At 38.4% G+C, this 21,203-nt stretch overlaps 3 protein-coding genes across 4 annotated transcripts; 1 reads left to right on the forward strand and 2 right to left on the reverse strand.

Moving 5' to 3' along the window:
- Positions 1–109: 109 nt before the first annotated feature.
- On the reverse strand, positions 110–7,419 carry plk4 (polo-like kinase 4 (Drosophila)). 2 transcript variants are annotated; one of them, XM_067479272.1, is made up of 16 exons: positions 7,212–7,419; positions 6,437–6,821; positions 6,207–6,302; positions 5,791–5,886; positions 5,318–5,432; positions 4,225–5,200; positions 4,054–4,145; positions 3,469–3,812; positions 3,264–3,368; positions 1,967–2,069; positions 1,732–1,881; positions 1,402–1,630; positions 1,217–1,319; positions 969–1,106; positions 774–880; positions 110–541 (listed from the first exon to the last, which is right to left on the reverse strand). In XM_067479272.1, the coding sequence occupies exons 2-16, from the start codon at positions 6,566–6,568 to the stop codon at positions 430–432; spliced, it is 2,898 nt and encodes a 965-aa protein (XP_067335373.1). In that variant the 5' UTR covers positions 6,569–6,821; positions 7,212–7,419; the 3' UTR covers positions 110–429. The 2 variants fall into 2 exon arrangements, with proteins under 2 accessions (XP_067335373.1, XP_067335374.1); XM_067479273.1 differs by lacking the exon at positions 6,437–6,821 and having other exon boundaries at positions 7,212–7,418.
- Positions 7,420–8,236: 817 nt separating this feature from the next.
- On the reverse strand, positions 8,237–16,144 carry hspa4l (heat shock protein 4 like). Its single transcript, XM_067479152.1, has 19 exons — positions 15,732–16,144; positions 14,658–14,715; positions 14,341–14,481; positions 13,939–14,061; positions 13,751–13,850; positions 13,409–13,542; positions 13,080–13,324; positions 12,919–12,995; positions 12,688–12,839; positions 12,454–12,560; positions 12,130–12,263; positions 11,483–11,679; positions 11,014–11,088; positions 10,689–10,832; positions 10,456–10,581; positions 10,237–10,344; positions 9,941–10,060; positions 9,667–9,828; positions 8,237–9,565 (listed from the first exon to the last, which is right to left on the reverse strand). The coding sequence occupies exons 1-19, from the start codon at positions 15,836–15,838 to the stop codon at positions 9,377–9,379; spliced, it is 2,499 nt and encodes an 832-aa protein (XP_067335253.1). The 5' UTR covers positions 15,839–16,144; the 3' UTR covers positions 8,237–9,376.
- Positions 16,145–18,005: 1,861 nt separating this feature from the next.
- Positions 18,006–20,868, forward strand: chmp3 (charged multivesicular body protein 3). Its single transcript, XM_067479153.1, has 6 exons — positions 18,006–18,291; positions 18,706–18,766; positions 19,145–19,324; positions 19,476–19,597; positions 19,746–19,860; positions 19,963–20,868. Exons 1-6 carry the CDS (start codon positions 18,247–18,249, stop codon positions 20,100–20,102), a joined length of 663 nt encoding a protein of 220 aa, XP_067335254.1. The 5' UTR covers positions 18,006–18,246; the 3' UTR covers positions 20,103–20,868.
- The last annotated feature ends 335 nt before the right edge of the window (positions 20,869–21,203 follow it).

Genomic DNA, 21,203 nt, shown 5'->3' on the forward strand with positions numbered 1-21,203 from the left:
CCACGTGGAACATTTTGTATCTTTAGAAACTATTACTAAAACAAGTACATTAAATACTTTAATATCTTTCTACAAAAGTTGAATGCAAAGAGAAGACTGCAAAACAAAATGCAGAAATTCTCCAACCAGCCTCCAGATGTTTATTACTTCAGCGTTTATGAATCACATATTTCATAGCATTGGAGACAGTAAAAGACAGATACAAACTTTATCAAGTAGACCAATGGTTACTGTACAAAATAGCTGCTTATTAAAATAAAAATATATATTTTCATAATCTTAGTCTTCTGTACATGTAAAAAAAAAAAAAGATATTTACAACAACTCCAGACACAAAATAGGCTCTAATGCTACTTTCAGTCCTCAGGCAGTCCTCTGCTGCTGGGATGTTTTTTTTTTTTTTTGTTGTTGTTTTTAAACCACAAATTGTTAGTGAGGCTGTAGATGATGAGATGTTGGATTGGCCAACAGCCCAAGAATGGTTGAGAGACAGTGAAGCTTCTCTTTGACGTGATCTGGCAACTTCTCATTCTCCTTATACCTGTAAAGAAGGCAAACATTAATAAAGGTAAGTAATATAAGCATTTGTGAAATATATTTGATACTGGGGCTAAATATAAATGTAAAACCTTAAGCTTTAAAGATATTTATGACTTGTGAATAGCTGTCCCCCAAACTGCTAATATTATTTTAGGGACAAGAATAAAACTGTAAGGCCATTCCTCAGCTGCTCGTCTTATTTCATAAGCCTGGTAAACACACAAACCACATACTTGGTGATCTTCCCCTCTGGCGATGTGTAGGTGATGCAGGAAACTCCAGCCTGTACGACTAGCTGAGACCCATCATTGAACTGCACCCACACTTCTCCGCTGGTTAGCTTCAAACACAAAAATTCAATCTTTTAGTCACAAATGACAATTACTTAGCCGTTTATAGAAACTTGGCTTAATATTTTAATCAATTACCTGGGATGCCCAACCAACATTAGGCACAAATATTGATTTAACCACTTTTCCTGCATTTTGTATCAGGTCCTGTCGCACTGGGGACATTTTCTTACTCAGACTGGCTGTGGTGAAGTCAGAGCCATCGTAGGAAATCATCTGCAAATAAAATGTTTAAAAATCAGAAGACAGAACCCATTATGGTGGAGGTGTTAAAACTCGAAGTCATATGTTTAAACAGCCTGCAGTGCAGGGCTTGAGACAATCACCGAAGGAGTTATTTGTGGAGGGTGAGGAGGTGAAGCTGTATCAGGAGGCACCGGTTGTGAGGGCAGGGACGGGAAACACAGGGAGTCTGGGTTCGCAGGTCTCCTAGAAATGATAATATACAAAACAAAAATGAATCAGATGAAATGAAAAAGCATAGACAATGAGCATTGAATATTCATCTCACCTGCCAATAGTTATGGGGAAAAATGGGACATTCTTGGTGCTGCGCTGCTCCTCTGCTGTGATAGCGGCCTCTAGTGACAGACACATGTCATGGCCTTCATCAGACAGCTCGACATATAGCCGGCTCTCTGGGCTCAGGCCACTCAGCCCCACCTCCCCCTTCACTGTATATGATTTTCCACTCTTCTCCACCACTCGCACCAGCTCTGATGTCTTGTGTGTCTTTGCTCCTACAGAAAACAAAGCTTCATGAAGGATCACGCACTAAATGAGAAAGAGGATTTAGCTTCTCCCACAGTGGGGATCGCATTTCTACTTACACATGACTCACCATCATAAAAGCAGACCTCCAGATCTGCATTGGGAGAGTTCTCCATCAGCATGACCTTTGCATACTTGGTGTAAAGGGTCACTTTAGGAGTCTTGGATTTCACAAGCTGCACAAACTTGGAAGCATACTGGTATTTTTTCCAGTATTTTTCTATGACAAAACAATTCATTCATATAAAAAAACCTCACAATTTATATCAGCTAATGTTATGAATGTTATCCATGCATCAAAATACCTGGAAGGTCCTCGTAGCTACAAATAAGAATATCTTCTGGAGGGGCGGGAGGGCAGTCAAGCACAGGAAACCCCTTTCCACTATTAGGTTGATATATGGTCACCTAAAATAGATGCAAACAAGTTACATTTATTAATAAATACAGGCTTCATACACCTTTTAAAAGGTCAGATTTAAGCACTTTTCAAGCACTTTCAAGGTCAGTTGTCAAGCTTTTCCAGCACAGTGGTAAATTAGATATTTGCACAAATAGATAAATACTTAAAAATGATTATCACTTTTAAAATCATATTTAAAACGATGGAAATATGCTTTGACCAAAGTTAATTTCTTAATAGCAAAAGAAATAATATACATACTCACTGGACAAAACATTTTCAATAAATTTGATATTGAAAAGATACAAAAATTAGTACCTTTGTGTTGTATTTGTCAAATCAAGCAAAACTTGATTTGACAAATAGAACAGGATTAACACGAACAAGTGCAAGTAAAGCAAAACGTTGCATTATACACCAATTAGGCACAACATTATGACCACCTGTATAATCTAATGCAGATATGCCATGAATTCTACATTTACAAGGTTATAATTTCTTATTTTTATGCAAAAAGAATATGTAGTTATTTTTCTATATTAATTTTAATGCAAATGTCATAAACGTGATGATTCTACTATGTGTTTAACACAGAGATCATACCTGGTAGTGGAGTGGTACTGGAGTGCTTTATATTAAGACATGGTTCTAATGTTTGACCAAATAAAGGCTCGAGGAAAACACTGCTGATTGTAAACCATGTTAAAAATGTTTTTCTCCACTTTAATATAGCCTTACTCAGTGGGATAATGTTTGCTTAACTTTTCAGTTACAGAAAGTTACTAACGTTACCGTTATTAAGTAATTCGCCAGCTACCGGTAAAGTGCAGACGCTCTTATGGTAAAAAGCTGAAGGCGCTGCGTGGATTTGGTCCTCGTATTATCCATGCCACGCTTATTAAAACAAACAAATTAAAACCTCCCGGCATGTTGCCGCAGTCATGTCAGTGTCTTTGGGGGGGCGAAGTCGCACAGGATCACAGTCACACACAGACCCATGTCCAACAGTTTTAATTTTAGACTAGTTTCTTTCTCCACCTACTTAGCGAACTAACAACTCTAACACACTGCGATTTATTGTAAAAGACACACAGTTCCAGTTTCAGGAAATTCAAGCACATTTCAGACCTTGAAAATACAACATTAAAATTCAAATTGTTGTTACACTACAGCCCACCAGTTCAATATAGCGAGCTCACCATTGATCCTTCACAGGAAATCCGAAGGACTTCTTTGACCCTTTCTTGACCACCTTGGCTTTTTAACAACTCCATACACACTTCACCTGTGTCCAGGATGCTCACCTGTAGAAAATGGAAATATGAAATTCGACATTAATACCTTTTCCATCTGCTTACACTATGAACAAAAACAAATGATGCAAAAACTCAAGTGTTTTCGTACAACAGCATTTTTGGTCTTCTGCCTGATAGGTTTCAGTCTGGATGCACACAAAGGTGGGACCAAGTTTCTCAGTGTTTTCTTTTCCTTATCCACACTGAGTTTGCCTGATGGGAGCTTTAACTCTCTGCTTTGAGGAGGCTGGAACTCTGCTCCTGGTATATTTTCCCTGTATGAGTCAGAGTTGGAGGAAAGCTGGTGTTGCAAGTGGTGCTGGTTGTGATGATGGTTCACACCTCGGCCCACGGGCTTATCTGTCCAGGAATTGTGAACACCTAAAGGTCCTCTGCTGGCGTGGAAGCTGCTGCTGTTGCGTGTGCTGCCATCTACAGGCCGCTGCCCAGAACCTGCTCAGGAAATACATTGGGTTTAATTGTGTTTTTACCTCCCAAACAGGTTTAAAAAGGTTTGTGGCTGAACTATTCTGTCTTGTGTTGAATCTACTAATATCCAAGGGTGACTTCATTGACAGAAATCTTTTACAAGGCAGTAAACTTACTAAGAGTGGACTTGCATTGGAAAAGAATCTAAGTGGTTTGACATAATAAAGTTGAAATCTATGGCATATACATACAAAATCCATTTTACCTTCATTATTGAGCCAATTAGTAACTCCCTCAAGGTCTTGAAATTGCAGATTTGGTGGATGTCCTGTTTGTGTGGTTAATGAATACCCAGAACTAAAAAAAATAAAAAAAATCTGTTAGTGTTATGTTGATTTTGAAAAACAATTAGATGATGGATGGAGAGCCTGCTTACTTTGCTGACTGTTTGACAGGGGGAGATGGGAGCCTTCCATGCTCTAAAAATGGGTGTTGAGTTGAGGACATGGGGAAGACAGATGCTCCTACAGTGCTCAAAGTCTCTTCTGAGTGGCACCTTTCCAGCTCAGCACGGCTCAACCCCTTTCCTGATGCTTTAGAGCTGGAGCGATCTGAAGATTGAGTTCTCCTCAGATATCGAGAATGAGGCTGTCCGCTTTCTCCATGAGCTGGCCTACTCCGGCTCTCTGTGTAAAATCTCTCAGGCAGATGCTGTTGCTGCCACTGGTCTCTGTCCTCAAAGCAAGTGCTGTTGGCTTGACGTGAGAGACTTGGAACAGGTGCCATGCGGTTAGGCAGGGTGGAGCCAATCATGTGCCTGGTTCTCCTTTGGAGACGACTGCTGCTGGCTGAAGTAGAAGAGGTGCAGGCTGTGGAGATTGTAGCGATGCCGCTATCTATAGAACCTTCATCCCCAAGCCCAAGCTCTTTGGTCCTTACCAGCAGGCTTTGAGTCATGAACGGGTGGTCCAGCACAGCAGAAAGGCTGGGCCGCTGGGAGGGGTCCTTCTGGAGCAGCTGATGGATCAGGTCCTGAGCTTCTAGAGAAACATGACTAGGCATCTCATATTCCCCAAGAACCACTTTAGACAAGGTGTGCTTGACTGTGTCTGTGTCAAATGGGGGACGACCCATCAGGAAGGCATAGAACATGCAGCCCAGTGACCACACATCTGATTCTAGGCCATGAGCACTGTGGGTGGCCACCTCTGGGGAGATGTAGTTGGGTGTTCCACACATGGTGAAGTGCTTTTCATTCGGTAGTTTCAGTTGAGTGGCCAGGCCAAAGTCTGCTATCTTAATATTCATGCTGCTCGTCAGCAAAAGATTCGACAAGGTCAGATCTCGATGCAAAATGCCATGAGTATGTAAATACAGCATTCCTTTGACTATTTGATGCATGAAATGTCTTGCTGTGGAGCAAAAGCAACAAAGAATATTTAAAAACAAAACGTGTATCTTACGAGACTAATAATGACATAAAAACATAATTCATATCTAATAATGCTAAGAAAATTATTTTGTCTGACCTTCCTCCTCACAAAAAGGCATCTTCCGCTCTTTAAGGTATCGGCTCATCTCTCCATTGTGGCACATCTCCAAAACCAAGTACACATAGTTGCTGTCCTCAAAGTAGTTGTACAGCTTTTAAAGAAAGTAATATTTCATACAAAATTTATGTCATTACACAGGAAACATTTTACCCGTTTATCCACAAACAGCTCTTACTGGTCTCTACATAAAAACAAAGCCCAGTGAGTAACAAAAACTCCCCGTGTTACAAAAAAATTTATTTAAATTTATCCAATTCCTATAAATAGCACTGTTTGTTCTTAGCTACAAAATTGACATATCAAAAAGTGAGGTCTGATACCATCTGAAGTGTAGATACCACAGACACATATTGTGTTATTACACATTTAGTAAAGAATAGTAATTACCCCTTAGTGGAGAAAATAAACTTTATTTAGAGCATGCTTTTAGTGTGCCCAGCCGACGTTACCTCGAGAATTGAAGGATGTTTCAGTCTGCACTGAATCTCCACCTCATTTGTCACACGCTGGACCATGCCAGCTTTGTGCATTGCTTTTTTATCAATCTGCACACAGGAACAACAAAGATAATTCTACATCTGAAATTCATACGATCACTGTGTAATGTGCTTTGGTCTACAACATACAACACAAAGTCAATCTGTTACCCACAAAGACCGTAAACTATTCAGTCCTCACTTGTGGGAAGCTGAGAGACCACAAGAAGCCCATGAGAGTTTATTAAGGCAGTTCTTCCAATTTACACTTCAACTGCTATTCTACAGCAACAGCTCACATGTTTGTTAAATGTCTATGCTGCAGGTACAGCCTGCTGCAATTACCTCTAAAAAATGACAAACACATGTAGAAGGTGAGTGATTCTTACCGTTTTGATAGCAACCTCCAGACCAGTCTTTACAGATTTTGCCCGGTAAACACATGCAAAGGACCCCTTACCAAGGAGGGTAAGGACCCTAAAATCCTACATGTGAAGAAAAAAAAAACATACTGAGATTTACAAACAACACATTGCATTTGCAGAGACTGACAATGACGTGAAAAGAATATATGTCTATTTAGACCCCAAGACAGACCAGATCAATAAAAGAATTGTACCTGAATGCTGAGTTCCTGGGCATAAGATAAACTTTTTTCTTCATCTCTACCAGAGAGGTTTTGGAAGAAATACTGAATGACTTGATCAAACATCGTCCCTCTAGCGTGCGACATGCTGGATGTGCAGTACATAAACTGACAATCGGGCTGCTAACCATTTCGCCCAGGACAACAAACGTTAACTGCCAAACAAGCCACCAACACCTGACGCCGTCATATGGCCAACCACAACCTTCAATTATCCCGGGTCTGATCCCGCTACAGGGGAGTATTTGGAGCCGTTTCCAAGGAGCACAATTCACCAAGGAGAAACAACACTGTTTGTCCCGAGAGAGCCAGGGTAAGGTTTCACACCCAGGGCAACAGATTGTGCGCGTTATCGAGGCTGCGGGATAACAACACTGACATTACTACTAGACCAACTATTACTAACTAAAATAATATATTTTTTTTACGTTACAAATGCGTTAAGAAGTAATAATGGAAGACTATATAAACTATAAAAACGAAATAATTGCACACTGGCTGAATAACTGCCTTTGTTACGTTGCAGCGTGAACTTATTAGGCTAAAGGTGTCGTTCTTCAGACTGAACTAGTTAACAACCTTTAGCATAAACCTGCAGCAATTAACACCGTCCAACTACCAAGTTACACATTATTATAACGCAACGTTAACTAACGTTACATAAACTCCAACCATAGCGCTGATGTTGCTAGTCTAAGTTAACGTAGCTAGGTTAGCATGTGGGCGTTAGCCCAACATTACGTCTCACCTCAATTTTATCGCCGATCGAAACACTCATCGTGGCTGGTTTTCGCCTTCTAGATTCATGCAGGTCTGTAATAATAGTCCTCGGTCGCCAGAGTGGATAGATAAGCGTTACACGAGATGTCAGAGGATATATAAAAATTGTTCTTGCGTTCCCCTCCAAAACTTTGCCATTTCATCCATTTTGAAAATATCCGCCCGTTACAACGCGCCGCGACGTCACACACTACGTCGGTGGGGGGGGGGGGGGGGTCCACGCCCCTTTTAAAGGTCACAGATGGACTCTTTAGACCGCTAAGAATATGATAAGTTGTTATCAATGGTGCGCTTTTAGGTACATTTTTTTATATATTTATTCTTAGTTTTTCAAGCCTGTGAGTTTAGGTTTGTGCATGTTAGATTTATATGTATATATGTATTCAGGTCTGTAGGGTTAGTATGTAGTTCAAAATGTATTTAAAATTCAATTCGGAAATACTACATTATGTAAAACAAGTATTGAGATGACATGTCATAAAACCACTTAACATAGTTTAATTATCCAATAAAGTTTCTAACTCTTCTCATTCTATTGACGTTTAGGAATGCAACTAATGTTTTTTTTTTCTTTTTTTCTTTTTTTTGTTTTTTTTTTCATTCATTTGTTAAATTAGGCATAAAGGCAGCTGCATAAACAAAGAAATAGGTTTGTCTTGCTGTAATCATTCCTCCTGTTAATACTGGGCCTGAAAAAATCCTTTTCAAAAGCCTATAATCTGCAAGGTTAGTTTGACTTCCACTGTTCACATGTCAAGGTGTTCTTGGGCAAGACCCTAAGTTGACCCTACTTTGTGTTGCTTACTTGGAAGTTGCTTTGTTTATCTGAATAGTTACAGTGTTAATATTGGCACCTGGTGAATTCTAATAAATAATTTCTCATTATGCCATTAATACAGATTCTAATGTGGATAGTTATTTTGTCAAACCAGCAGCCCAAAACCCAATGATTATAAATGTATGATACCAAACAAGAAGCAAAACCTTACTCTAGAAGTTTAACTCAGAAGTTTAATATTAACATTTCCACTTGCGGTATTATTAATAGATAATAAATATAACAATAAAATATCATTAAAAATAACTGCTGATTAATTTTCTGTCAACTGGCCAATTGAGTCTGCACTAATTTCCCAGTCATAATTACATAACTTGCTCTGCATGACATGGATAAACTGAAAAGACTTTTGAAAAGTGACAAACAGGCAGGCAGCGGTGCACTTTTGCAATCTTCAGTTCTTCACAGACAAGTGAAGAGGCAACCGGGTGCCTCTCATTTTGCATTTTTGCCAGAGAATTAGTTATTCCGTACATTTTACATGTTTAGCTGTCCTTACAAGTACAGTATAGATTTGGCCAATTTCTTTCTGGTTCAGCCACTAAAAATCAAGACTTTAGAAATTTTATCTTACAAATGTATTTATTTCTATCACTTTTGAATGAAAAAAATTAATGAAAAGGAAATAGGCAACCAATCACTTACTAAAGAGATTAGGTGTATCAAGCATTGCCAATGTAAATCTAGTAATGGATTCCTTAAGTACATATATATACATATATACATATATATATATATATATACATATATATATATTTTCTGGCTGCATTTATTTAGTAAAATAGTATTTCCTGATTCTAGACAATTACATTGTTTTTCAAGCTTATTAAATACAAACAAATATAATTTGTATGATGACATATAAACTAAGGGTTCCTCAGTGGTAACTGTATAGGACTTTCCATTTATCTTATGAGAGTTAAGCTTTGCTGCTGTTACTGGACACTTGTGAGACACATGGATCACAAACACAAAACAACTTGCTGTGTGGTACAAAGGAAACAGTTTTTGTCAGAATCAGATTTTAATCTATTGCATTATTCTTTAATTTATCAGGTATGTCAGACAGTTGAAAGAGTAAAGCACACCATTGCCACACATAAGGTTGAAAGGGTAAAAACAAAATTTTCAAAAGGTAAACTCCAGTGGGAGGATGGAGGGCACAAAAAAACAAATACACAAAAGTGGCTGGTGAGGAATGAGAAATGGTCCCAGATATTGACATTTCTACTGTCTAAATGATCAGTGATGGAAACTCAGTGATGGTTGCAAAGGTAGCTTCTCAGACACTGATCTCAGTCCACCTCCATCTCTTTTGTCCCAGGCTTTGTTGGCTGGCTTCCCTTTGCTTCTGCCTTCCCTTCTGCTCCTTGTTTGGCTGTCGGGCCATTGTGAGCCCCGCTGTTTTGATCATTGGCTTCAGGGGTCTCATCCAATGTGGGCTTTGGCCTGTTGATCACAGGGTTACATACATCCTCCAGTTCCTGGTAAAAAATAAATGTAGTGTATATTCTTTTTTAAAAACAGTATACCTCATGACTGCCAATGTACGAAAGAACTTAATCTTAAAGAGCTGCTCACATACCTGTATTTTGGCAATGATCTCTGCTACTTTAACAATGGGATCTTGGATTATACCAAGTTTGCTCTGCGCATTCATCCTGCTGTTCATCCAACCCATACTTTCATTGACACACTTCTCAACAGTGCCCATTTCCTCTGCACTCAAATGCAGGTATCGCTCATCCTGGTAAAGATTTTGTGAGAATAAAATTATTTTAAAAAATAACAATTTCATTAATCACCACACCATGAATTACTGTCTTAAGGAGTAAAGACAGTATACCAAAAGGCTTTACCTTCTGTTTATAGGAATCCACAAACTTTATGTAGAGTTGCAGTTTTTTCCCCAGCTCTTCAAAAGCCCTTGGTCTGTCCTCATGCTCTCTGTGCCGGTCCTGAATGGGCTGACCCAACCTCTGCAAAATAATGGAATGTCCGTTTTTGTTGAAACTTAGAGTACAGTCGTAGAAATACTAGTTTCAGTAAAATCAATAGCAGAGATCAACAGGTTAATTTATTTCTATTTTTTTGTACAATTGCTTACAAATTTTTAGAATGGGAAATTACTTTGAGTAAATGAATTATGACAAACCTTTAGTGCATCCAGCTTCTCCTCATAGACTTGTTTGGGTTGGTCCTCTCCATCCTCATACAGCCAGTTTTCTGTGTCCTCTAGCATCAGAGTCAGTCGGTTACTGTCCTGTCATTTGTGGCCAAAAATAAAACAAACTTAAACTTACTGTAAATACAGTTGATTACTTGGTAAAGTGTATCCTCTCAATTATACTAATGTTACACTAGCAGTACTTACATCCTGTGTTATATACTTTTCATAGATCCCACAAAGTTTGTCTCGTAAATCATACACATACTCCTCCACAGCATTTTTAGCATCGTTCAGTTCTTTCACCTGTTTGTCCTGGATAATCATTTGACGCTATGAGAAAAAGCCACAAAAATATTAGTATATATCAGGTGCTCAGATAATCATAATTTCAATCAAACCATAACTCAGGTTTTCCAAAAGTCACCAGTGGTACTCACCTCATACTCCACAAAGTTGTTTAGGACATCACTGTCAAGCTCTCGTATGTTGTTGGCTACAATGGGGAGATCAATACTCTTTACTTTGGGTTTGGGCTTGTTTCCCCCTGCTGCTGGGTCCTGCTTTTCTCCAGAGGCACCCTCCTGGATTTATAAGCCAAAAACCCAGTCAGACATTTGCCTACAGGCCTAAAACAGGGTCTTATGCAATTCTACAGCAAGCATTTTTATTTTTTTAGACAAATTAGTATGGGTTTATGAAATGTCAAGAGAGAAAATACAGATACTCTTGTATAAGTAAATAATTAAATTCATGTCAACTGACCTTGCTACTATAACTGTTATCCTCATTCTGCTGGTCCCCCTGGCTTTGAAAATCCTGGTCCACCTGCATTTTTGTCTGAGACAGAAGACACATTATGCGTGCTGCATAATATATTTTACCAATGGACAGGGCAACTTGTAAAATGATAATTAATGTTATTCATTTCATATGACATATATCAGTGGTTTAATCCTGGTGAATAATCATTGTACTGTATAATATATAAATGTAAAGGATCTAATCCCTTACAGCCATATTATTTTACTTTTAACAACAAAGATCAGATAGAAAACAGTAGTTAAGTAAAGTCCTTATGACTTATCGTGAAGAGATCAAGAGCGCTTGTACAAAATTTCATGGAATTTTATGCCATAGTTTTTGATATTTTAGGTTGAGTCAGAGTATTGGACCAAAACAGTGAGAGGCTCACTTTGCCATTGCAACTGGACGGTGGCAGAAATCTTCTTACCTGATCCTCTGCTCTGCTTTCATTCTGTACCATTGGCTCTGAGTCGATTTGCATGTCTTCTCCTTCTTCTTTCTGCTTCTCAATCAGAGAGGCGCTGGACACGCTGAAGATGCCGTGGACATTGACACGGACTTTGACCTTAACTTTAGAGCTGTCACCATCTGGCTGAGGAACCACATTCTGTACTGAAAAACATCCTAACAGATGGGAGACAAAATCTGTGGTTTGTTGAAGAGCTTCAGTTACAGGATCTCAACATCCCAGGTGGTAGTTACCAACTGATATCCCACCTGAGAGTTTATGCCACCATGTGCACACCCAGACAATGATGCTGACTGGGTGAGTCATTATGACCCATCTGTGGGAGACTGTGCCACATTACTAATTACAATCCTAGTTGTAGTTCCCTTTAGGCACTCAGCCATAAATAGGCTACCCAGAAAACAATCATTTAAAGCACATGCATCAGACACCTCTCTTTCTTTAGACTCATGTGAATGGTAAAATCATTCTGGTGTCTACATAGTTTAACCTGTTTAAATGTGTGCATCTTCCTGTCTGTGAGCAGAGCTATAGGACTGATGGATTAATCAATTGGTCCCTAGCCTATATTCCTGAATGTCAGACTTCAGAATGGGAACCAGTACCTATCCTTTGGTCTGGGTATGGGAGATCTTGAGTGATGCTGTAGAAGGCTTCGAGGTCAAAGGGTTCCTTTTTGTGAAAGGTGATTATTTTGGAAAATGGAGCAGCATGATTCTTACTGAACACCTCACACTCCCTGTAACAAAGAAATGTAGCAACAGAAAAAACACAGTCATGTTTTGGGAAGTCAGCACAGTCAGCACATACTGTAGCTTCAAGCTTCCTGGCCTGAAATGATATACTATTCATGAGAATAACTGCATAGAAGCATTGTCTTTTTTGGTAGTATTACTGCCTTATATTTCTAATTAATTAATTGTCATTACCCCAATCCCTCATCTGTTGGTGATTTCCAGCGAAGAGTAATAGGAAAGGGAACCACATCAGTAATGGAGAATTCACGCACCTTAAATGCTGGAGACAAAATTGCACACTACACCCGAACAATTATCACACACACACACACACAACACACGAATGAATGCACACTTACAACATTTTATATTATCAACCACAGGATACGTAAAAACATTAAATGTTACTTCAGAGCAGAATTATACCTGAAGTGCACAGCCTCTTGCTACAGCTTCGTCTGCATTGAGAGTGGTACTGATGTCTTTAGAGAAAAACTTGGTGATCTTTTCTTTGATAGCCGGAATTCGTGTGGCCCCCCCAACTAGCTCCACTGCATAGATGTCATCCCGGCTCAGCTCTATCACAAAACACACACAAGACAGAGTCATTTATTTATTCATCAAACAAGTAAATTTAACGAAATTGGAGGGACTTACTTGATTGTTCAAGCACCGCTTTCAGTGGCATCTCTACTCTCATCAGATATTGAGCACACATATCTTCAAACTGCCCCCTGTATATTATGAATGAAGTAAGGAAACAGTTATTACATTTGCATAGTGGCGAAGCAAAGATTAAAACCTGAAGTGATTTGTACCTGTTCATTCTGCTGGAAACATCAATATCATTCATGAAGCATTCAATGTTGAGAGGCAGGTCAGAAGAGTTGGCACTCATGAGCTTCTTCAGTTTTTCACACTCCTGGTGCAACCGCAGTAAAGCCCTTGGATTGTCCCTCACATTGAGCTTGTACTTGCCTTTGAACTCCTCACAGAAGTAATCTACCAATGCCTCATCAAAATTACGCCCACCAAGGTATGGGTCAAATGCTGTGGCAAGGACCTGACAAACAGGACCGACACTAAGCTTTTGTTACAAGATACAAGTTTAGGTGTAGACTTTTATGGACAAAGATTAACTGCTAACCTTAAGTTTTCCTTTGTGAAAAGCTGTAATTGAGACTTGAAATGATGAATGTCCCATGTCCACAAAGACCACATTTCGGGCCCTTTCTTCTGGAGTAGGAAGGTCTTGTTTGTAGATCCCATAAGCCAAAGCCACTGCTCATAAAAAAAAAAAAAGATGTTTTCTGTCAGCTTGGGTTAACAGTTGAAATATTTCTATTCATGTGCTACGTATTATTAATGTGTAATGGGTGTTTTTTTAGAAACAAAAAGCCATTGAAAGCTTAGGTAGTGAAAATAGTGCACCTGGAGATTCCTCAAAATAAGAATTTTCACAACTTCCAAATTTTCCTAGAGCACTGACCTGCAGTAGTATCATTAATTAGCCGTAAACAATTCAGCCCTGCGATTTGAGTAGCATCAAGCACAGATCGTCTTTGAGCATCTGTGAAAAAACTTGGGACCTGTAGGACGAGCGCACAGAATAATGTGTTTCATTGAACCATTTTGTGAATTATCTTGTCAGTCCTCTGTAATGGTACTAATACTCACAGAGATGACACAGTCCACCACTGGCTTCTTCAGGGCACCTTCTGAGGTCTCCTTCAGCTTGGTCAGCAGCATACCTGTGATCTGCTCAACTGTGAACACCTTATCCTCATCCAAATAACGCACCTGTATACATGAAACTATTAAGACTTCTGAGGCTAACTTAAAGCTAGATATTTTAGATAACTTAAAGTATTTTGAATATACAGAAAACCAAAATGTCATTTGGAAGTGAATTACAAACAAAATCTGTGCATTTCACATGCTTATCATGGTTAGAGTCGTGGTTGAATGAAAAGAATAAAGTTGTCCCGTGACAGCAGAAAAATGTCAGGGTAAAAACAGAAATTAGTAAAAAATCAAAAAAGAACATTTCCAAATCTGGAAGTTTACAGACAGATGTACCTTAATTCCAGTGTTTCCATTTGCCAGTTTATGCAAGCTGTATGGCAGTTTGGATTTTTCTGTTTGGACAAATGGGTCATCAAATGTTCTGCCATGGAACTTTTTGAAACCATGTACTGTGTTTTTGAAATTTGTTATAATCTGCAAAATAAAAGTTCATTTCAAGTTATTTTGTAAATGTGAATAGTAACATGTGTGAAACATTTAAAAAGACAACAGTGACAGTTTTTCTTTTCATTTCACTTTCCAATGTGTTTTTTGTTTACTGTGACAGAAATAAGGCAGACTGATGATTGCTGACAAATGGATGATCTTACTTGACTCTTGGCTGCATTTCCAATCATGCGGTTTTTTGAGGCCAAAGACACACAAGCCCTAGATGGAAGACAAATAAGCAAATCAACAAATTAGGAGGACTACAACAGAAATAGTTTTTTTAACAGATGTGGCCGACAAGGGAGAACTGTAACTGACTGCTACACACGTCAAGTCCATTTAAAGAAAGTCCACAAGGGAGTCTGAAGAGGATACTTGAACTAGGGCACTGAGGCAGAAGTGTTCACCATTTAAATTGAACTCAATCAACCACCACCTCCAAAATTATTTTGACTTTTTTGCAAACAAACTGCAAATCACTTTTTACCAAGTCACGATTAATGCTTATGATCTCACAAGGTTTAGGGATCCATTTGACATTGGCTTCGGTGACAAGTCACTCCCTAGTTTCACCTTGCTACAAAAATATCCTTATTCGCTTAAAGGTGCAATGCTCACTCTCCCTTTCAGAGGCACATCCTTGTTTGCAAGACGCTGCAGCAAATACATTGCAGTTTGCATGCTAAATGTCCTTGCAGAAACGAAGGCCCACTTAGAAATGTATTTTTATTCTAATCTAAATTAATGTTAATATTGTCCGTGAAGAAAACAAAACTGCAACAATGAGGATGCATAGAATCTGTCATTTATGGGCTGGTCCTGGATGTAGCTTTTGGCAAGTAAAAGACGCATTTTAGCCATATTATAGTTATTGTGTGTTCTCTTCCATTTATTTACGTTTACTGCATAGAGTATGAGACACTGAATGCTATATAACCTAATTCTTCCCATCGCTAAGTTGCTCATCTCAGCCAACTTTGAGGCGCACTGAGCATCACACATTGTGATTAACATGTCAGCTGCACCTAACAACAGAGACTTGTTTCAGAAAGCTGCAGGCGACCTATGTTATCATGTGGTGATGGTAAATAAACCAGTGGCTACAGGCCTAATCTCTGCCACCATTCCTGCTGATCACCGCTCAGCCAGTGCGCCTCCAGTCGCAAGCATTGCGTAACAAACTCACAGTCAGACCACATTACACGGAGATGATGTCTATCAGTGTTAATACTTACGGTGTGCATCTGTCACTGTATTCATTGGCAATGGTTTCAATGCCACCGCTCCTAGCCACAGCGATGTAACAATTTTGGAAACCCACATCAATGCCTACCACCGACATAATGAACGCCCTAAAATGCAACTCTTGTAAGTTATCTTCCGCAACGACCGCACTTGACACCTATGAGAAAAATATATAGAATGGCGGTCTATTCCCGAATGTAATTATGCGTGTCCTCGGCTATAATATATAGACGAGACAGCTAGCTGAGAGTGCACTAACTTAAGGGAATTACTTGCTGTTATGTAAGTCAAGCTGTTTATAGCAAAACTCATTCAGAGTAATCCCAGGGAGCGATGATGTCCAGAGCGGATTCTCCCACTCCAAAGCGACCCTGGCATCACCCAGCGGCTCTGACAAACTGATGCTCCTGAGGCCCCGCCCCCAGATGTGTGTTATTGGCTGCGTCGCATCCATAGCCCTTACGGGATTGGTGCTACAACCAATCCATAACAGAAAAGTCTAGAACGGTCTGGAAAAGAGACCGTATCGTACGTCACAAGCAGCAGAAACAGCAGTGGACCTGAAGAAATCATTTTTTCCCCAAGTTTAAACTTCCAGGCACAGTTTCCCCTTGGAAATCTCATGCGCTTCAGGATTTATGTAAACTCATCACTCTGGATCTACGAAATTACTGGTATAAATATAAAAAATAAATAATATCTGTAGCTCGCAAAGGGGGTGACACCCACTCTGCTTGACAGGACTCCTGAAAGCCTTCAGTGTGGGAAATAAAATTCCAAACACCTGTGACTTAGGTGTGGTCTGGTCATACCATGGACAGTGTATTCATATGAATGGCACAAATGAAAATATTATAATCCTGTAATGCTGTTTCATCTTTTGACATGCTTTGCCCAGCCTTTACTGCAGATGCCTTCAGATGCTGTTTGTGGGTCTTTCTGCCTTTAGTCTCTGTTAAAGAATGTTTGTAGTCTCTTTGTAATGTGAAGTGAACAAGGCTACTCTACATATTACCGTGTAGATTTTTTATAAAGCATCAAATTGGTCATATTTTGTATTTGAATTTAAATGTAATAAAAGGTACACCATTTCCTGATTTTTAATTGAAAAGTAGAAAAAATGAAAAATATTAGAATTAAAATATTTTTAGAAAATGAAGAAAGTAGCAGAAACTCTGAAGTTGTAATGATGATGTAATGATGAAAAATCTGGAACTGCAATTATCAGATTCATAATTAATTATTGGGCATATAGTTTTATACAGAGTGACTTGCAAGTAAGGAACTTCCTTAAGCTTCAAAATTGCTTAAGGACACTTTGACAAGTAGACCGAAGAAGCCAAAGATCTATAGTTTAAGACAAAACAATATTTATTCTAATGAACGTTTAAGATGTTTAAGATAAAATTTAAGATGTGTTTGACAAATCATAACTAGATAAACAGAAATATCAACTAAATTTGACTTTTGTTAATAAATTTTTTGATAATTTAGTGTGCTAATTTAAATATATAAAATATATATAAATACCTCAATTTAAAGTCTGATTGATTTATTAATGCTTTTTTTTACTATTATTATTATTACTACTAGATTTTAATGTCTGGAAAAAAACATTTCTGATTGAAATGTAGACAGCCTGAATCTGGAATTACAGTTTTGCCCGTATTGCCACAAGTGTACCAAGGATATCTTTAATGTAAAATTATTTAAAAAGTTACGTTGTCACAAACAGCATTAAGTAATTGTGATAAAGAATAAACTTGTTAAAAACAATGCAATTTACACTGCGATAAGGTTTTATTTATATAACCATTTATATGAATGTATGTAATTCTATATTGATTTGCTTGAATCCAATGTAATTTGTAATATCCAATAAAACATGTTACATTTCCTTCAAACTGGCAGCTACATATTTTTTCGAAAGTGAATAAATACAATACTACTGACAACAGAGCTAGTGGTAAAACTACCACAGCTTAGTGAGATTACCCCGTTGTCCCCTCGGATGACAGTTGACGTTATCAGTCAGATCCTCTCAGAAGCTGTGCTGCAGGCTGCTGACATGACTGCTTTCTTATATCAGAACGGTTCTCGTGTTGCCGAAAACAGAATTTATATGGACAAATTGATCAAATCTTATAAATCTAAAGGGGGACTTGCAATAGCAATACCAATATTAGGATGGCATTTTAATCAGCTCTGTGCTTAACTTAAACTCTCCGCTTGGTGGCGCGCAACGGATTGTGGGATACCTTGCTACGGCAAGTCCAGACAAGTCAGCTCCCAAAGAATCCTCGATAAAACGGGCGGAGCAAGAACACTTCCGAGTATTTGATGTGTACTTAGATCTATTAGATGCGAACTTGGAATTGGAACAGTACTCGGGCTATGATTGATGACGTTTCACAAGTCTTCGAGAACGCAAGTACAGACGAGAACGGATATAGAGAAACATACCTAGTTTCAGGTAGCTTAGCTTAGTTTAACCCTTTACTCATAATGGGGCTGTTCGGACGAACACCGGAGAAACCACCAAAAGATCTGGTGAGTACAGGACTGTCTTTTAGAGTTTAAAAAAGAAAAAAACAGCAGTGCCTTTAGCTACCCTTGCTAACATTAGCTAGCTGTCAGTTCAACTCGCCCTAATGTTAATGTTAACCTTACTTCTTGTTAGCTAGCGTTAACGCTAACTGATTAGCCCACTTTAGCTTAGTTAAAAATAGACCAGTGGCTAGTCCCGGTGACGAAAAGTTGCTTTATTTCTACAGAGCATAATACCGTACATCTCACTTTATCGAAAGTTCAACCTTCTTTGAACTGAAGTTGTTAGCATACAAGCTATTATAACTCTGCTTTCAGTCGCCTGTATGTAAACAAACCCGAATGTATTCGCTTCAGCTGATATCACGATCTGGTTGCTTTTGCTATAATGTTTGTCATTCTGATGCTTCATTTCAGATCAATGAGTGGTCTCAGAAAATCAGGAAGGAGATGAGAGTAATTGACAGACAAATTCGAGGTAAGTCAGGATATGTCGCTGCCCTTGTATAGCTGTAAATATTTAAAACATGAGCTATGTTAAAAGCTAAAAAACTATGTTAAATACGTTTTTCTGATTAAAAATAGAAAATGCACTGTGAATGCTTCGGCGCTGAAAGGATTTTCCAAGCAAAGCTAAAACAATAACTGGACGGTTTTTGAATTGAAATGTCGCTTCATGGATGACGTCGTAATTAAAAAAAATCGAAAAGTATAAAAGATATTAAAAAGTTCTATACTTGCTATAATGTACTTATAAACTGAACATTATAAAGTTTGAACGGTGTTTCTAGCTGGAAGTATGCTGAAGTAGTTAGGAGCCAGACAATGTATGTAAAGACATATACTTTTGTTTCAGATATTCAAAGAGAACAAGAAAAGGTTAAAAGATCTATCAAAGACGCTGCCAAAAAGGGTCAAAAGGATGTTTGCGTGGTTCTTGCAAAGGAGATGATTCAGTCAAAACGAGCAATCACAAAACTTTATGCTTCCAAAGCTCAAATGAACTCTGTGCTACTCAGCATGAAGAATCAACTTGGTGAGTTTATTTTTTGGATGGTTCCATGTAGGGGAATTACTTTAATATGATTTTTGTATAGTGTTCTTTATTGTCAGTTTCCTCTTTTATTATACAACTTCATGCTGTGCTCTGCTTTGTCATTGAAGGGAATGTATTTATATGTTTTTAGCTGTGCTGCGTGTAGCTGGGGCTCTGCAGAAGAGCACAGAGGTCATGAAAGCCATGCAGAGTTTGGTGAAAATCCCAGAGATCCAGGCCACCATGAGGGAGCTGTCTAAGGAGATGACGAAGGTCAGCTGCAGCAGTGTCCAGCATAAATATGTACCAAAAATGCAACTCTGCTGCTTAATCTGATTACAATTTTTTTTTTTTTAATTATCTATTTCAAATAAGTTGCTAAGCCACAGCTTATTGTAAACATTATTTGCAAAATTTACAGGCTGGCATCATTGAGGAGATGTTGGAGGACACATTTGAAAGTATGGAAGATGGTGAGGAGATGGAAGAAGCAGCAGAGGAGGAAGTTGACAAAATCCTCTTTGAGATCACAGCAGGTAAAGAGATTTCAACTAAACCTAATGTTTGCTGAGAATTTAAGTCTGAACTGCATATTGACTAAAACTGGAAATTATTAATTCCTGTATTTGCTTTGTTAGGTGCCCTTGGCAAAGCACCAAGTAAAGTCACAGATGCCCTGCCTGAAACAGAGGCCGCTGGAGCAACTGCAGCTTCAGAAGATGAGACAGAGGAAGACCTTGAAGCAATGCAATCAAGACTGGCAGCTCTGAGGAGCTAAGGTGAACTGCCACTGTTCTGTCAGAGTCACGTTGTTCACTTCATAAAGGACAGAGACAATTCTGGTGCAGGGTTTAAACTGCTGAGTATCCTCTCTGCTTCATATTACAATTATTTCACAGAATGATTTTGGGTTTACTCAGACAAAATAAAATGTTTTTCTTTGCTTTTGTGTTTTATTATTATGGGGAACCTGGGTAAGTCTTGACTACCCAGTGTCAAATAGAAGGTTTAAGAAAGTGTACATAATGTAAGTATGAAAAACTTGATGTGCCTATGTTGTTTGATCATATTTTATATCCTAAGTTATGGACTGGTCATGGAGCTACTTGGGTATTTGTGATCCAAACAATTGATTAAAAAACTGTTCATGGAAGCCACCCTAGATTACAATTCATCAGTAGTTCTGATCTGTTTGAATACATTTTGTAAGCAATAGCTGTTCTGTTTACCAGATATTAGTCTGCATTATCTGAAACACTAGAGTCATTGGATGGTTTTCCTGTATAGTCACAATGTATCTATACTATATGTGGTTATACATGTGAAGTAGGATCTGAATTGAACCCATACTACCCTTTTTTTTTCCCTTGTTTTTGCATTAACATTCTGCTTGTTCAGTGTTTGACTTTGTATAACAGAAGGCAGGAGTATGCAGCTGAAATGGAAAGGTTGGTTGGTGCAAAATCTATGTATTGTGGAAGTTTTTGTGTGTATAATTTTTCTATGTGGATGGGGAAAAATAAGGAAATAAACTTTTAAGAATAGTGCTTGCCATTTAAAGGGATATATTATTATTTGTCTGTTTCAGTATTCCGTGTTTGAGAAACGTGAACCTGCTAGTTTGCAGTGGCCCAATCAAAAGGCCTGACAATCTATTGCTGTGTGAACAAGTCCCTGGCCGGGAGAGGAAATTGTCTTCTTTACAGTTTGTAAACCAAATTTTGTGAACAATAAAGAGTTCATTGACAGATTTAAAAAAAAATAGAAACTGCAGCAATAATCATGCTGAAGGTATGACTAACAATAATTCTAGATAATTTATTTCTCCCCTCCTGATACTTGCAACATAATGAGAATAGGGTTATTTGTTATTTGCAAC

Source organism: Channa argus, chromosome 16, assembly GCF_033026475.1.
Source record: "Channa argus isolate prfri chromosome 16, Channa argus male v1.0, whole genome shotgun sequence".
In the NCBI taxonomy this organism is placed as follows: domain Eukaryota; kingdom Metazoa; phylum Chordata; class Actinopteri; order Anabantiformes; family Channidae; genus Channa; species Channa argus.

What these genes read in the sequence shown, in the direction of transcription:
- plk4 (XM_067479272.1), bottom strand. Translation starts at nt 6,568, where the DNA reads ATGTACTGCACATCCAGCATGTCGCACGCTAGAGGGACGATGTTTGAT. An exon ending in TTTCCTGTGAAGGATCAATG is followed by an intron (nt 2,070 to 3,263) that starts GTGAGCTCGCTA and finishes CATCTATTTTAG; the next exon opens with GTGACCATATATCAACCTAA. An exon ending in GGAGGTCTGCTTTTATGATG is followed by an intron (nt 1,631 to 1,731) that starts GTGAGTCATGTG and finishes TGTTTTCTGTAG; the next exon opens with GAGCAAAGACACACAAGACA.
- chmp3 (XM_067479153.1), top strand. Translation starts at nt 18,247, where the DNA reads ATGGGGCTGTTCGGACGAACACCGGAGAAACCACCAAAAGATCTG. An exon ending in AATTGACAGACAAATTCGAG is followed by an intron (nt 18,767 to 19,144) that starts GTAAGTCAGGAT and finishes CTTTTGTTTCAG; the next exon opens with ATATTCAAAGAGAACAAGAA. An exon ending in CCTCTTTGAGATCACAGCAG is followed by an intron (nt 19,861 to 19,962) that starts GTAAAGAGATTT and finishes TTGCTTTGTTAG; the next exon opens with GTGCCCTTGGCAAAGCACCA.
- hspa4l (XM_067479152.1), bottom strand. Translation starts at nt 15,838, where the DNA reads ATGTCGGTGGTAGGCATTGATGTGGGTTTCCAAAATTGTTACATCGCT. An exon ending in ATGGAAACACTGGAATTAAG is followed by an intron (nt 14,062 to 14,340) that starts GTACATCTGTCT and finishes TCATGTATACAG; the next exon opens with GTGCGTTATTTGGATGAGGA. An exon ending in CAAGAGGCTGTGCACTTCAG is followed by an intron (nt 12,561 to 12,687) that starts GTATAATTCTGC and finishes GTTCGGGTGTAG; the next exon opens with TGTGCAATTTTGTCTCCAGC.